The sequence below is a fragment of the Orbicella faveolata genome, unplaced genomic scaffold (genome assembly GCF_042242905.1).
Source record: "Orbicella faveolata isolate gen_17 unplaced genomic scaffold, um_ofav_v1 contig_26, whole genome shotgun sequence".
NCBI classification, from domain to species: Eukaryota; Metazoa; Cnidaria; class Anthozoa; order Scleractinia; family Merulinidae; genus Orbicella; species Orbicella faveolata.
In genome coordinates, this window is record NW_028301554.1 from 12976548 (window position 1) to 12992871 (window position 16324).

General features: G+C 41.2%; 1 protein-coding gene across 1 annotated transcript in view; it reads left to right on the forward strand.

Moving 5' to 3' along the window:
• The window catches only part of LOC110063247 (ras-specific guanine nucleotide-releasing factor 1-like), a 43686-nt gene extending 28717 nt beyond the window's left edge, over positions 1-14969 (forward strand). The window contains exons 12-27 of the mRNA XM_020770206.2: positions 734-791; positions 1151-1329; positions 5191-5267; positions 6922-6997; positions 8817-9087; positions 9314-10438; positions 10536-10630; positions 10731-10843; positions 11138-11204; positions 11793-11899; positions 11992-12076; positions 12474-12671; positions 13345-13424; positions 13826-13943; positions 14132-14200; positions 14382-14969. Of these exons, the coding sequence (XP_020625865.2) occupies positions 734-791; positions 1151-1329; positions 5191-5267; positions 6922-6997; positions 8817-9087; positions 9314-10438; positions 10536-10630; positions 10731-10843; positions 11138-11204; positions 11793-11899; positions 11992-12076; positions 12474-12671; positions 13345-13424; positions 13826-13943; positions 14132-14200; positions 14382-14510 (2847 nt within the window). The 3' untranslated portion in view covers positions 14511-14969. The remainder of the gene's footprint in view (positions 1-733; positions 792-1150; positions 1330-5190; positions 5268-6921; positions 6998-8816; positions 9088-9313; positions 10439-10535; positions 10631-10730; positions 10844-11137; positions 11205-11792; positions 11900-11991; positions 12077-12473; positions 12672-13344; positions 13425-13825; positions 13944-14131; positions 14201-14381) is intronic.
• Positions 14970-16324: the final 1355 nt, after the last annotated feature.

Consider the following 16324-nt stretch of genomic DNA (forward strand, 5'->3'; position numbering starts at 1 on the left):
AGGCTGAGGCACATATTAATCTGCGAGACATGACCAAATCACGATAACTTGCGGCAACCGAGTTCAAAGATTGTTTTACGAGTCGATGACTGAGTCAAATGGAAATGCGCATGAGCAGACCACTACATAGTTATATAGCCTGCGTAGCTGGCGAGATTCCACTACTCCCCACTCCCCTCGCGTCTGTACCGCTCTCGTCATTTTCTCTGGTGGTGAAAACCAGGGCGGAAAAAACGTCGGCCCCGCTGAAACAAAGCCCTTGCGCTCGAAATGCCGCCAGCTACGCACGCTGGCTGTTACGAGATAAGTTCCAAGAAACGTTACTTAATGTAACACCACCCGATAACACCTTAACAAATGTTTTGGCGTTACTGCAATCGCGGCGAAAATTTGAAAATTTAATTTGGTGGCAATTGTTGTGGTAATCGTAGTGAGCAATTTCCTTAAGGAAACCATCGCGAAATTGTTCGAACACAACTTGCTACCGCAATTTCTAAGGCTAAACATAGCCAGTGTGGATGATAGCATTTTTGCAGATATGGAATCCAAAAGGTGACAGTGACCGTACTGAATCAATTCCTTCGTTACCTTCGGAGCGTGAACTTGCCGTTTGTCTAAGTATGTAGTTTGTAGTCTCATGGTCTTCTACCGAGTCACGGACATTTTACGTATGTTTTCGGTTAGATCTTTAACTTATGTTGTGTTTCAGTCTGTATTTCTTGACTTATCCTAGAATGGTTCCAACATATCTCTTGCCGATGCAACGTTAGTAGAGGATTGCTTTCAAGACGGTAAGTTTGCAGAGTCAGCAATATAGCACGCAGCATGAATTTGAAGCCTTAAGCTAACTAGCCGTCCATCTAGCTAGTGCCGAGCCATAACAGTGAGAAAATCGACGCTGTGATCATCAAATGAAGATCCTCTTTAGCGATCACTTCATCGACAACTGGTGCTGGTTCTGTGCTTCAACAGAAACTCAGCTTGAATCAAATAGGCTTATTCTAAAACTCTTCATAAGCACGGAAAGTGTTTGATGTTTCTTTGATAAATTAACCCAGCTTTCAAGTTAAAGATTATACAATATTGCTTCACCTTATAACTTCCCTTGATGCAATGAACTGAGTGCCTGTGTACTGTATTTGTGTCGTAGTGGATGCTGAAAGTGTTTTATATGGCGTCCGAGGAAACCAGGAGATCGACTTAGACGAGTTGACCTTCAAGCTGGTCGTGCGATCACGTGATAAGCCTGACCCAGGACCTCCTTACACTGTGACTTTAATGGCGCCGTCAGCACAGGAGAAAGCCGCCTGGACTTCAGACATAAGCCAGGTAAGTTGCCTTTGTCAGTTATTTACCAGCTATCAAAGTGAGCTGCGTCCTCGTCCCCAGAGCCTCTTGTTCCTCTTAGCCGGCGAGATCTTGACGTGAGGAAAAGATAGCTCTGGATACACATGACTTGATTGGTTCCGTTCTTAGTTTTTCACTCGCTCGACGCCGCGTTCGTTCCCGAAAACACAGTAGGGTGATCTCCGCCTAAAACCTGGCAGTTGTAGTACCTCCTAATCTTAACGGATCTTAACGAAGCGAATTCAAACGGAAGTAAAAAGTCTGGCCAGAAGTGGCTTTTACATGTTTTGTTATGGAGGACTTCTCTCAATGTAAATTCTCACGTAAGCCAGTTTTTCAGTAAATCTCCCGGCTCCAGGTCAAACCAGTTATAAACTTTCTGATCGTATGTAGTTGCTGTGATGGAAATCGAATTTAGTTAGAAATCAATTCGTGAATATTCACGGAAATGAAACCAGAGGAGTAGTGAAAATCTTCAATTGTCCAAGAATTAAGCCAGTTAAATCATGTGTATCCAGATCAGAGGTAACTTTTCCTTGTGCAAAGACCCCGCTGGCTAAGGAGGTGACTCTGTGGCGACGATGGCCGAATAGCTGGCGTTTTCGGTGAAAATACTGCTTTTGTGCGATTTTTGTCCGTCTCGTATTTACCTAGACGCACATAGTGTTATAGTTGCTACACGTATTGGGAGGTAAAGGCCGTCGTGGTAGAGGTTACTTGGCGCGGGGGCGAGGGGGCAAGGGGTGGGAGTTGGGTTCTGTTTTAGAGGGGGGTGAATAGGGGTATACAAATCCGCCGATCCGTGCTCTTTTTTCGCCGAACCCGTCGATCCGCCAATATTTTTGTTCAAATCCAAAACCACAACCACATCCGGAAACAGAAGTGCAAAAGCTCAAAGATAAACTGGTAAATGTGAATGCCATTGTTAATTTCGCACAAATAGCAAGGAAGGCAACATGCTTGATGACTATAACACAGTACAATTCCAATAACAGTCTCACACCTGAGTTTAAATGAGCTTCGTTCGAAAAAAGAAATAATTTGGATGAACTCATTAACATACCGACCAAGGCTGAAGAAAGATCTATGATCCAAATTTCGCACAATCCGGAATCCGCGCCAAAATTCACAGCGCATCCACGATCCACTGTGTTTTCAAAATCCGCGAATTCACTCGATTTATCGCAAAAATCCACAATCCGAGCGCTTTTTAAAGCCGAATCCGTCAATCCGAAAACCTATTCACCCAGCTCGTTTTACCTTTCGTTCCCGTTGTCAAGGATGGCTGTTGTGTAGATGTTTCCATAAGACAAAAGTTATGCTTTAGCAAGCTGGACGAAGAGACCTGACTGTTAATAGAGACGACATGTAACAACAACAGCAACGAACCGTCTCGTGATCCATAACATATACCAGTGGCTTAACTGGCAATGGCAGGCGCGTCTGGAGTCCTTTAATCAATCGATTAACGGAATCTCAGTGAACGAAATTAAAAGAACTCGTTAGGGATGATCTAAAACAAAGTTCTCTAACATTCTAACCTTTCTTCAACCTGTCTCGGATGAGTTTTATACATGATGATCTTAATTAAATGTTCATTGATGACAACATTTTTAATAAAAAGCGCAATCATTGATCATTGATGACAACATTTTTAAGAAAAAGTGAGCGCAATCAGCTTTATGGCCTTCGGAAGCTGTCCTAGCTTTAAGCAAAGTTAATGGTTTGTTGACGAAGTGAAATCTAGTGAATCCCTGAAAAAACCATCATTTTAGATTTGTGTGCTGTTTAAACACCATAACATTTAGGGGGACCGTAGTACGTTTAGAGAGACCGTAATGTATTTAGGGAGACCGTAATGCAATCGTGTTAGCTGTTAATAATTTACAGAATTTTTCTTATTTTCTTGTAATTGGCCAATATTTTCTATTAAGTACTGGGGTAATTATTTTTCATTTAAAATACAAATTTCGCTCTCATACCATGAAGAGGAAGATGTTAGATTTGACAGTGCGTCGGTTGAAGTTTGCATATTTAGGAAAAACTTGCGAAATGTTTGCTAAGCCATCTCTCTGACTCCGCGCGTCAGATCGTTTGACAGGGGATGGGGATAGTCAGTGAAGACAAATTTAAACGAGGTGATAGATTTTTTTGTCTCAGATTTTATTCTATCGCTATTGAAGGTAAGACTGTATTTAGAAAAACCTCTAACAAATAGATCTCATTTTGCCGTGACGATCGCCACTTAAGAGTTAGTCGCCGGGGTGATGTCAAATCGTAAGCAAGAAACAAGAAATGTGGCTCGTGAGATCATCTGTTAGTGGGTTCACTAATGTTTCACATGATATTCGCACTGTGCACGATCTGTGGGCAGACAGCCAGAAGATGGTGTCTACTTGTTAGCAGAAAATATCGCAGCTCAAGTCCGTGAAAACACAGGTATTTCGAGTGATATTAGCGAAGCTAGTGAGATTTACATTAGAATATGTTAAATGTCATTTTTCTTTTTTATCATAGTTTGTATTTATATCTCTGACTAGACATCTGTGTGGTCGACGTTATTTTAATCCAGCATTTAATGAGTCATTTAGAAGACGATTCGGAACCATGTGTAATAATCTAGCGTATAGAGTTGAATATTTAAGCTTGTATTTGCGGATTTTAACCTTTTTAATCTATTCATTTCTTTGAAAGACTTGAAATTTGCATAGCGACAATTCGATTTACTTGCGGGATGAACATGTAAAACGAGGAATACTTGATTGCAGCGTTCTGTTCGCTTACCTGAAACAATCAGATAAACTGAGAACAAGAAATTTCTTTCACATGGTGCAGTTATTTATTCAACCCGGTCGGAGAAAGTCGGCCAATTTTCAAGACCGCCCACTCACTAAAACGTGGCCATCACTTCCTCTGTTGTCTCTGTTAGGATGTGGGATGTATAACATAGAAAAACTCGGTCAGAAACCAACACAAGTTACTAACATTTTTCCTATTTTTAGTATTTTGTTTTGTGATCTATTTGACGAATAAAATGATTCGCCTTTCTTTCGATGTTTAGCGAAGCGGTTGTTGTTAGGGAATTTACATTCACGCACCGCTCTGTGACTATTTTTTTGGTTTCTCTTTTTTTTTGCAAATTAACAAAGTTCAAATTTTTTTCGTCGTGTCCAACTTGTTTGGAGTGGCTTAGGCAATCTAAAGTGATTTGGTGGTTGGTTGAACGGCACAATAAGCAGCGAACGGTGATTATTTCCTCTTTGTTACTAAGAGCTCGAATAAAAGGTTGCGTTACCAAGAACATCTTCCGGTGTAACAGGTGAAGGCAGCTGGATTTTAATATGTCAACAGATTTTAAACGTGTACCAGCTTCCGTGAATAAATTTTATTTTCTGAACTATCATTGGCTAAGCGTTGTTTCAACAGGAAGTTGACGGGTATGTCACTTTACTGCTCTGTTCAGTCAAATCTCTTTTTGTAGTAGGTTTCTCCCGTTTCGCGCTAAAACTATGGAGGTAGGGAAAAACTGTGAGAACTTAACTTTCACTTTTGCTGTTGTTTATATATTATGTGTATATAATAATTTTGTTTTTCTTTCTGACGTTTTCGATTTCAGGGAGGTAATGTTGATGTAGTATAACTTAATGGCAGGGTCCCTTTGATAAATCATAAATTCGACCCTGAGGTAGAAATAAGGGAAGTCATCTGTCACCAGGTAGAACCCTCATAATGCTGGACATTGTGAAAAACCGCTTTTAAGGAATTGCATAACTGCAAGCACACGCGTGTGTTTAAACTTCGCTAGCATTTGTTTCATTTGCATTTGTGATGTTTTTGTTTCAGTGTATTGAGAATCTTGCAGTGATGGCAGAAGAAGACAATATCTCTGTTGCCTCCAGACAAAGTTTATGTAGTGTCAGGTAAATTGCATACAACTTTATAAGGTTAAGGGTGCTCTAACTTTGGCGGAAGTCAAAACACGTTAACAATGCGTGAGTCGTTATTCTTTTTGTTATTCTTAAAACTCCAAGCGCGTGCCAGCCAGTTTTTTACCGATAAGTTATCAGCAGTAATTTAGTGTTATTTTGATTCCAAAGGCGTAAAGATAGGATAGACAGCCGATGTTTATATTTTAAATAAACGACAATTTGGAGTGGCTTGTTATTGTGGAGCATGGATAATCCCTGCGTCCCCTGTGGATTTGATTTTTCACTCTGTCCTCTCCAACCGGAAACTTTATGAAAGAACTATTCTTGTCACTTCACCTCTTCTCACTGAAACAGATAGCACTTTAAAAATATTAAGAAACATGCAGGATATTTATGGTCATTAGTCACTTATGTTCAGTCATTTGTTGGCTTAATTCATTCCAGGACAATAAATACGATGTGATGCCAACAAACTCCCACGCAGGTGCATCCAGCCACATTTTCTGTTCGTCAATAATAATCTTTGCCATGGGTTTCTGTTTATATTCAATGTTGGCGTGTTATTCACCTTGCGCACTCGTGAAATTGCGCAAAAGCCGTAAAAATATTTAAGGGTTGTTGCCCTGGAACGACGCTGCTCGATATATTTCGCATAATTGGAAACAAGAGGGGGAAATATCACGCACGTCACGGTCAATAACCTACTTATTTGTTGCATGCATGGATGTCAAACTGAAATATTACTGTCGGTTGTTATCAGAGGTTATTCACAATTTTGATCCGCTCAGTATTCAAACCACGTAGTTATTTCTGCTTCATCTTGAAAGTAAACAAAATGGTTTTAAGGTACTGTTGTTTATACTTTGAAAGTCCACCAAATTTATCCCAGCTCTTCGCTTACTAATTATAGGCATAGCTAACAAGTGTTATTAAAAACTGGATCAGTGGATAATGGAATACAAGATATGTGAGCCATTATACCCCTGGTATACCATGCTCTACAAATATTGTAAGCGTACGCGTAATTTTTTTGGGCGTTGTTATTTTATTTTAGTTTAGTTTAGTTGTCGATCTTTGGGGGAGCGGGGGGGGCGTTAAAAAAAAAATAATTATTATTATTCCACTCGTGCTTGTTGATGATTATAGCCAACTCATATCCAACACGCGAATAATTGTTAGATGTATCTTGCGAATATAGCCGGTCTCATTGCTCCCAGCTGCTTCGTTGTTCTCTCGCAAACACAATAGCGGATGTGTTGTTGTTCAATATTTTGTAGACGCGATCGTGGTTAACGTCATGCCAAGGCGTGATCTGCAAAGGACTATAGCAACCCGTCCATTGAGTGTGATAGCACTAAGTAACACTGACGTTTGCATCTTACCTTCAAAAATAACTCGCTAATCAAAAGTCTGCCCCTGATGCTTGATGGGACTTGGCGGTAAGATCAAAGTCAATTCATCAAGCATCACGTACTGTTCTCTTTGCTTTGCAAGAAAATCATCATCGTTTGGGTAAATTGTTTGTGTTTTCTTGCCATTGGACACATCCATGTGTTTGTTATTTAAAGAAGAGACTTTTCCTTGTGTATTTAGCGTTCGTGTCGACGTTTAAAGGTGTTGAAGGTGATTTCTGCTTTGTTTTCAGATCGGACCCGAAGCTGTTTACTGATGATACTGATATAAAATACTGCAAAGCACTTAATTGCTGCAAGCTACCGAAGGTAAGTACTAAAATTAATTTTGTACCATCCACGCAACAAATTAGCTTGTTGATCGCGTTTTTGATACACGATTGAAATATCTGACCCGTGGACAATTCAAGATTCGCCTCAAATTCGTGTGGAGGACCACTCGTATTTGTTTTCAGAGGTTTTCTACGTCCACTGGCGAAAGAGATTGACTGTTTTTCTCAAGGACCAAAATTTAATCTTTGCCAGCTCCTTAAAATGCAATCCTGCTGCATCACTGTTCAGTTAAAAAATCCAATAAGATTAAACTGAGCAAATAATTTTTTAGAAATAAACAAGCTTCGCCAACGAATTCTGGAAATGAAAGAACATCCTAGATGTTCGGAATGTACGTGTTTCATTGCGACTGCCGATTGTCGTTTTTTCACGTTTGGTAAATAAAAATGATGGTAAATTAGTGAAAATTTATTACACGCCTTCATTATACACTTAATTGCTGCAAAATATTGTAATTTATATAACGTGATAAGACTTTCGCTAATCTTATGTGGAGGAGTTTCGTTATATCAACACTTAGGTAACGTAAAGGCAATGTAACCGCACTTTGGTAGGTAGCTAACCTAATCTGCAAAAATAATTACATCAACACCACTAGTCTGTGGAAAGCGGAGCCAGCCAGCGAAACAGGGTTTGTGAATGAGATATACAGGGAGTTTTCGGTCATGTTCCTTCACTAAGGAAAAACAAAAAGGTTGTTGTGATAGTGCGTTGATGCTTTGGGCTTGTATACTTGCATGCGTAAAACTACTCATACGGCGAGAAATGGCGAAAGTCTGTTTTCTGTTGGGAAGCGCTATGGCGATATGTTTAGTGCATTAAAGTCCCGATTTCGAACGGGCACGGTTCAACCTTGGCCGTTCTTAGGCAAGGTACTTTATCTCACATTGGCTCTCTTCACCTAAGAGTAGAACTTGGTACCTGCAAATTGTAAGGGTAAGGTGACAGACTACACCGAGTTGACCTGCGATGGACTAGCATGTCATCCAGGGGGAGTTGTTTCACCTAGGAGAATAGCTGATAACTCATGCTACAGAGTTAACCGCTGGCCTTGCTCAGACCTTCTCAAACTCATTAATAATTCATCAAGTTAAAAATGAAAATCACAACTGTGAGGGAGGTTTGGATACCCGGTCTTAATTAGCATAGATTTTGACGATTGTGCATCTCCGTTTACTTAGTTTTTGTTTCGATTGAGAAGATATGTCAAACACTCGAGACAGTGTTTCATCGGCTATCCAAACTCCTTGAATTTCGTCAAAACTACTCCGCTGCGCGTCGTATTTTCAACTACATACATACATACATCAGTTTATTTACCCTCGGATTTCAGAGTAGCTTATGCAGCTAATATCTCCGAGCATTTAACCATCAGATGAGAGATAGACCACCACACCGGGAACTACGTCCCCTACTCTTTTCGATTAGTGTGTGGGTTTTTTTACGTCCCACAGAATTAATTTTGAAGAGTTGTGAGACGGGGCCTACGGTTTATCGTCCTTATCCGAGAAGACTAGAGAGTCTAACCATTTGCAGATGTCATTACAAAGGCAGCACTTTCTCCTCAATTATTTAAAGACCCTGAGTGTTGGTCCGGCCGGGGTTTGAACCTGCGACCTCCCGCACGCTAGTCCGGTGCTCTACCACTGAGCTAACCGGTCGGTGGTTATGAACTTAGGACTTAGGACTTTATTGTCACCATTGTCACCATTGTCATCAAAGGACTTTATGGTCACCATTCGCGCGCGATACGCAATTCTATTAATATTTCCCCCTCGTATAATTATTCTTGCAGATACGTCACGCCAGCTTGGAGCGTCTGTTGGAGCGTCTTCTAGACATTCGTTTCCTAAGTGCTGACTTCTTAAACACGTTTCTCATTACTTATCGCGTGTACACATCAGCGTCAGCGCTTCTAGATACACTGCTGCAGTTTTACTACTCGCATAATGCTAAGGACTACCCGCTGTATTTAGCAACAGACGTGTTCTCTCCAGTCAGCCGTAAGGTCCGCTCTGTATCGCTGCCGAGTGAGGCGCTCAGTCCTCGACAAGACAAGAAGAAAGGTAATGCTATGCTGCGATCTGTGAAGTTCTGTTTTGCACCCAAATCGGTTGTGGATTAAGCCTCTCATTGTTGTGTGCTAGATTCCGCTGCTAGATAACAGCTATCTCGCTAAAAAAAAAAGCCGATAGCAGCATTGGAAGCGGTAGAATATGCGTTATATATTAGGTTCCAGCACATGTCACTGGTGATTTGAAATCTGAAGTTTATTTTTCTTTCCTTTTGAAGGTCGCAGCAAGTTCTTTGGTGAAAAGAATCAACCCTCTCCTTCGCAGTCCATCTCCATCACTGTGTCTGACGTAAAAATGCCGTCCGATAACGAGCAGGCAGAGAACATGTCTAAATCTACTGCAGCCACTCGGACACCTGACCGACTGTGTCCCACCAACTACCATTCCTACAGGCGTCACTCCTCACCTTCTGCCTTAGGCGAGTCCGCTGCCTTCGAGTTTCCAGAGTCCTCTTGTGATCCTCCTCACTCACCAGAAGAAGATTCACCGACGCCAATCCGACATGGAGGGGCTAGGAACTACAGCTCTCCATTCTTGTCACGAGGGAATATTCGCACTCGGGCCCAGAGCAGCTCGTCTGATTTCATGTCGGGAGAGATTGGTAAAAGCAGCTCATTGCTATCGTCGTGCCATGAAGACGACATTTTTAGCGAGTTGAAATTTGAACTGCAGGCGCCGCCCAAGGCTCGCGGTAGGAGATCTCGTGCTTGTTCGTCTGGTGCAGCTGTTCTGACAAGAGATCCTGTCTTTAACTCATCTTCATCACAAAGCCAATCTATAACTCATTCAGATCACATCAGTGTGGAGAAAACAAGGAGAAGAATTCCCAATGCGGTTGAAAACGGTGATGTAGCTAGGCATGGTGACGACTTATTTCAAACACCCAAAGCCACGGATTGTCGGCGACGGTCATCTCCCAGTGCGCAACGCGAACGCAACACGGATCCTACTGTTGGCTGTCTGGGAATTACCGGTGACCAGAGCCCTGAATTGACGCAAAATAAACTGTCTACACGAAGGCCAAGCTCACCGTGTCGTCTTTACAAGATCGTCAAGGAAGCGGAGGAAAGGGTGTTGAATTTAAAAACACAGCGTCGTCCCAGCTCGCCAAAGCTTTCCTCTCACCCGCCGCCTAAGTCGCCCGTTTCTCCCATAAGCTCTCCACGTTCTCCTCTTTCACCTTCAGCAAGCAGCGTTAGTGCTGGAGTTGTTGTGACATCATCAAGGCCATCCCGGCGCAGGTCAAGTATATCATCTGCGGCCTCAGCCTTCGCCGCTGCCACCGCGGGCGCGTCTCCGTCATATGCAGCCACCTCACCTACTGCAACTAAATTCCGTTTTGGTGAGTAGACAATAAACTGTAGTCTCTTGAATTTTAAAAAAAATTGAACTGTCTTCCATAAACACCTGCTTGTTTGTTTATGTCTCTGTCTGTCCAGGTCACACAATCCGCGAATTGCTTTCCTCGAACACTCACTTGGCAACCATGAGAGTGCTGACTGTGCTACGTCACTGGGTTACAAAACATCCTGAAGTAAGTGTTGCTCGTGCCGTGAAACTCTTTTCTTTTGGATTTTTATATTCCTGTTTCTTTGCTTGACGTAACTGTTCTTTGAACCTGTGTTCGTCTGTAGGATTTTGAAGCTGATCCAGCTTTGAAAGATCAGCTAATCTCATCAATGAATCACATTCTAAGCAATGATGGATCAACGAATCTAGAGCAGAAATTTGCAACGGCTATTATAAGGTAAACCGTCTTCGGTTAATGGTAGATTATCAGTTATTGCCCAGAAATGCCTTCTTTTCCCTTTACAACTAGGTCATCTGTGGCTTCCTTGACCGCACGTGACAGTATTGCCGAGCTAAAAGTGTAAAATAGTTAAAACTCTACGGCTTAAAATTATCTTGAGCTTGATCAGAGAAACCGTGTAGAAAACAAGTACAGGTTAAATACAGGATTTGCATATAGTGAAGAGCAATAATTAGACCTGTAAGAACGATGAGGAAAAGTCACGGCATTACTTATTTCAATTTTGTACAGGACACTAGAGCGAAAACACAAAGAATTACAAGCAACTCTTTCATTTGAAGCAACATTTTTGTCCATGGTAAGTTAGCGGCACTTAAAACAAAGCCATACAAATGCACTTTGACACCCAAACGTTTGTTAGTGTTTATCGTTTGTGTGAGCCGGCTGGTATAAGCGTCGATGCGAGCTGATCTTCTTGGTTTCAGTCACACATGAACACTGCATGCAAAATCTCCAGCATAGGAACACCACGGGTGACACCTAGTCATCTTCCCTGCCATTATCTTTTTTCTATCTCTGACGGCCTTTCTGTCTGTCTGTCTGCCGGTCGGTCGGTAAGTCTACCTGCCTGTCTGTCTGTCTGTCTGCCTGCCTGCTTGTCTGTCTGTCTGCCTGCGCGCCTGTCTGTCTTCCTGCCTGCGTGCCTGTCTGTCTGTCTGCCTGTCTGTCTTGTCTGTCTGCCTGCCTGCTTGTCTGTTTGTCTGTCTGCGCGCCTGTCTGTCTACCTGCCTGCTTGTCTGTCTGTCGGTCTGTCTCTTGGTCTCTCGGTTTCTACCTTCTGTATTAAGTGTGTGTGATGCTTTTCTTAATAACGGCCTATCTGCTCTTTTGTTTGTTTATGCAATGTATTTACTAATTGTCCGTTTCTTGTCTGGGCACTACGCAGACAACGAAGCAAGAGGACTTGGCAACATTTGATAAAATCTCCGCTACTCAACTGGCCGAGCAACTCACATTCGTGGAACACCTTATTTTTTCCAATGTTCCTTCACAGTAAGTAAGATATTGACCTTAAAGCGATGATAACTCTCCGTTGTTCGCTCTGTTTAGAACAGTCTAATCAAACCATTGTACTATTGTTTCAGTGAATTTCTCAACCTTTCTTGGATGAAGTCGGATAAAAACGTTCGAGCCCCGAACATTCTTCGCGTGACAAAACGATTTAATGAGGTAAGTTGGATACATGTCATCATTGGCAGCTCCCGAATCAAGTGTATATCTACTTACTATTGCAGAGCTCCGATAGGTTTTGAAATCACTCTTTCAATCTTGAAAAAGTGAACTAGGATGATTCAAGTTTCTTTGTATGGCGTCTTTTCAAAGCCGTAATACCGTCTTGAAATGGCATTTAAATTCCGGGTGCGGTTTGAAAATATTTGAAGAAAGAAGATCATGTTTTGTTGTCAGTAAAGAGTGAACATGGTAAAGATGTCACAGACGAAGCAATAACGTGCGAGTGGATTATATTGTGTGTGTTTGCATGGGGAAGAGTCATTTCCTCGATATACATATATTTGTAACCTTGCCCTTCGTTGTCATGTTACGTTACGTTGTGTTTGTTTTCCAGACAAGTTCCCTGGTAGCGTCAGAAATAGTAAAGCACCAGTCTCCCTCAGCACGCGCCACGGCGATAGAGAAGTGGGCAGCAGTAGCGGAGGTCTGCCGCAATCTCCATAACTTTAACTCCGTGCTAGAAATTACTTCCGCCTTCATGAGTAGTTCAATCTACAGACTGAAGAAGACTTGGGAGAAGGTATCTAAACAGGTAAGCGATCAACTGTATTCAACGAGTTCGCCAATCATCTTAACGTCATTCTTTTAACGTTTCAAAGGCCCGGCAAAAACGGAATAAGAGTTGTGGTGCGTTATTTTGTATGGCACAAAAAAGTAGTCAGCTTTTAACGTGTGGACGCGCGGTAATTAAGGGGTTGAACTTGAGCTTACAAAGTTGAGTGTTCAAATCGGAGAAGCCTCTACCAGGCTTTCAGTTAGTTTAGGCGCCGCACGGAAAATGGCGAACGAAAAAAGGGAAAAGGGGCTTGATGAGAAGCAAACGAACTCTTGCCTTCCGCGCTGCGCTTCTCCCTGACCCTCCCCTATTTTTTGTGCGCTATTTTTCGCGCTGCGCCCCAATTAACTGAACGCCTGGAAGAGGCTTGAACCGGAGGAGCTATACTGCTCAGTTGTGTAGGCTTTCCCATCCGGGGTAATAGAGGACTACTAGTTGCTTCATGAACAGCCTTGGAACAGCTGCTCTGACTACAAGTTATTTTAAAGTAGTAGTAAGGGCACAGCTTATTAGCGGTCTTGTAAGGGTTGCCCATGGCAACTTTCTGTTAGTATATCATGGTAGGCACAATCAGAGAAATAGAGCAGGGCAAAACGTAGACGGACCTTCCTTTACCCTTTACCCTAATTCCTTGTTTGTCCCTTCATAGACTCGGACACTAATCGATCGTCTGCAAAAATTGGTCAGTTCTGATGGTCGGTTTAAGAACATGCGAGATGCTCTTCGATGGTAAGTTTGTAAATATACTGTGGTGTGAATTCTGCAGCATACCGATACGTCATAAGTATTTGGTCTGCTAATCAGACCTTAAAATTATTTCGCTTTATTTCGTTAAAAATGTTGGAAGGTGACAATAGAGTCAGTACACTACACGTGTTGTCAGCTAAATGACTCTTATTCCTTTGGCTTACCCTGTCAGAGGGTGAACACTGGAAACGGTGCCATCCAAATTTTCCACGTCAACTTATATTCTCATCTTTTGTTCAGGCTCCTTGGCAACTGTGGAAGCGTATACAAAAGCCTTCAAATTTACGGTTTTGCGACTTAGCAGAAATGTATAAAGAAGTGTCATGAAAAGCTAATAGGACGTGTTGTGTTAATAACTTGGTTTGTGGTTGTGTTGATTACAGTGCGGACCCTCCGTGCATTCCATATCTTGGGTTCTACTTAACGGACTTGGCGTTCATTGAGGATGGCACACCCAACAGTAACGAGAATGGACTCATTAATTTCTCCAAAATGAGAATGGTGAGGAGCTGCTTCTTTGAACACCTAGCGTATCTGATTTTAACAGCGGAAAGATGGGTGTAACTTCAAATCGTTTCCTTTGAGTCCTTAAAGCTGTCGTATATGTTCTTTGCTTTCTTCTGTGGAAATCTTAGCGCAGGTTACAATCTTGTGCTAATTCCATTTTAAGATTGTTTGTCGCTTTTCAGATCGCTCAAGTTATTGAAGAAATTCATCATTATCAACAGAACAAGTACACGCTGGAGCCCGATAAAAACGTAAGAGAGTATTTAACCAAGTGAAAGATGCTTCGCAAAAAGTCTTATTTTGTTTTGTACTTGGTGTTATTTAGAAAACTGAAGTACTGTTTCACTCCTGCTTTCACTTTGTACTCTGTGCAGCGTTGTTTCAAAGGATGTTAAATAATTTAATGTTTTTAATGTCAATTACTGTTTACAGATTATTCAGTATCTGATATCCAAAGACAACCTTATGGATGAGGACATGCTGTACCAAACATCTCTAGCACTGGAACCAAGAAAACGAGCTTCCTCTAAACTCAAACAGCCAATAGAGACTGAAATCTGATCCAGTTGAGGCGCAATATTCCAGCGAACGGAACAACTGTTGGTCTGGGTGAAAAAAGGCCTATAAAAATTGTCCTTTAAAAGCAGAAACTTTTTGTTGCGGACGCCTGTTCTAACAGGCTATCCTTACACTGAAACTGAGTTTCTATTTCTTATACACTCACAATACTTGCGCCCCGTCACGCAATGTTTGTCACGTCGTCTCGTCGTCGCATGATAAAACGTACTAAACCTTAGTTTAATTTATTTGTAAGGTACGTATTTCATGACAAAGATCTAGTTATGTAAAAATTCAGAGTACTAAATAAATCACTTGTGGAAAGTTTTTAAAAATGAAAAAGCTTTAAGGAATTTTTTCCATTTATAGATGCTGCCAACAACAGATATTGATAACAGATGTATTGTTGTGTGACGATTTTTCGTCAAGATAATAATAAAAAAAACTTCCCTGAATAATAAATCGAATTTGATGTATTTATTGTTTGTATCCCACAGTTTACATTGCTTAATGAAAGTTTGATTAGCGGGCATAGCTCTAGTGTGGCATCGTAAGATGCTTACTGGAGCAACGAGAACATGAGAATTTTCATTGGAAGAAAACTCTTAACCTTTTCGTTCGTGTAATAAGAGGAAAGAGAGGTGACCCTTACTGGCGGTACGACCGTAATTTGACTTTTTCGAGACCTTGTTTTGCCATGAAAATTATTTTACAAATTGAAAAGGGGGCGATTAGAAGCGTCCTATTTATTGATGTATGAATTGTACACTTCCGGTCTAACAGAACATCCGAAGTTATGTGATGTCTCCTTCAGTTGTAGGGTCTTGATAAAATTTGAGAAGCTAAACCTTGTTTGCGAAATGTTTTTAACTAGATGCCCAGAGTCTCTTTGTAAATACTGTTTTTTTTTTCCTGCATTACACTTTTCAGTTGAAGCCCCCTGTAGCTGATTTGTGTTTCCCTCCTTGCCGTTTCTTTGAGCCGGGTAATGGTGGTATCAAAAGACGCTGCTTTTCACAATGTTCATATACTAGTGCAGTATCGCATTGGACAGTACGGTGTAGCTTTCAACTCGTACACAAAAAAACCGCCGCAGTTTTTCACTCGGATGTTCCAGGGCCACGGGCACTCGACAGTGATGTTAAAAACATTCGCGCACACTTCACAAGTGATAATACCTTGATCTGATGACGGATGCTGCTTATTCAACCACACTGAAGAATATGTTCCGCACCTGTTGGTTAATAGATTCACAGTCAGTTGGGCTGTAACTTCACATGAACCTAATTTGGCTCCAGCTCAGGTTTAAAGAATAAAGATGGTTGTAACTCATCTGTATGTGTAAACAAGTCTCGTCAAGCTTCTTTTAATTAACCTCTTGTCTTTATGAACTACTCCAAACTTAAAAAAGGTTCTGAAGAAATTCATTTACTAAACTAACAGCAAAATATCATTTCCGGGCCATTTCTTCATCCAAAAGGCCCTAAAATTAATGCTATCGGTGATTCAATTGGCATCAATAGCTTTGTGCATTCTTACTTCCAAGTGAATCATAATTTAGATGTCTTGTTTGTGTAAGACTCATTTGCATCAAGCAAAATATATTTATTTTTATTTATTTATTTATTTATTTATTTATATACTTATTTATTTATTTATTGCAGATTCACTCCACTAAATTACATACAGATAATAAATTAAATTAAAATTAATCGCTACTGTAAAAAAAAAACGTTGTGGAGAAGGAGACAACCAAAAGTGCTGATGCTGGTGAAATTTCTTAAAATAGCATCATGTGGGCGTCCGATCACAGGCAT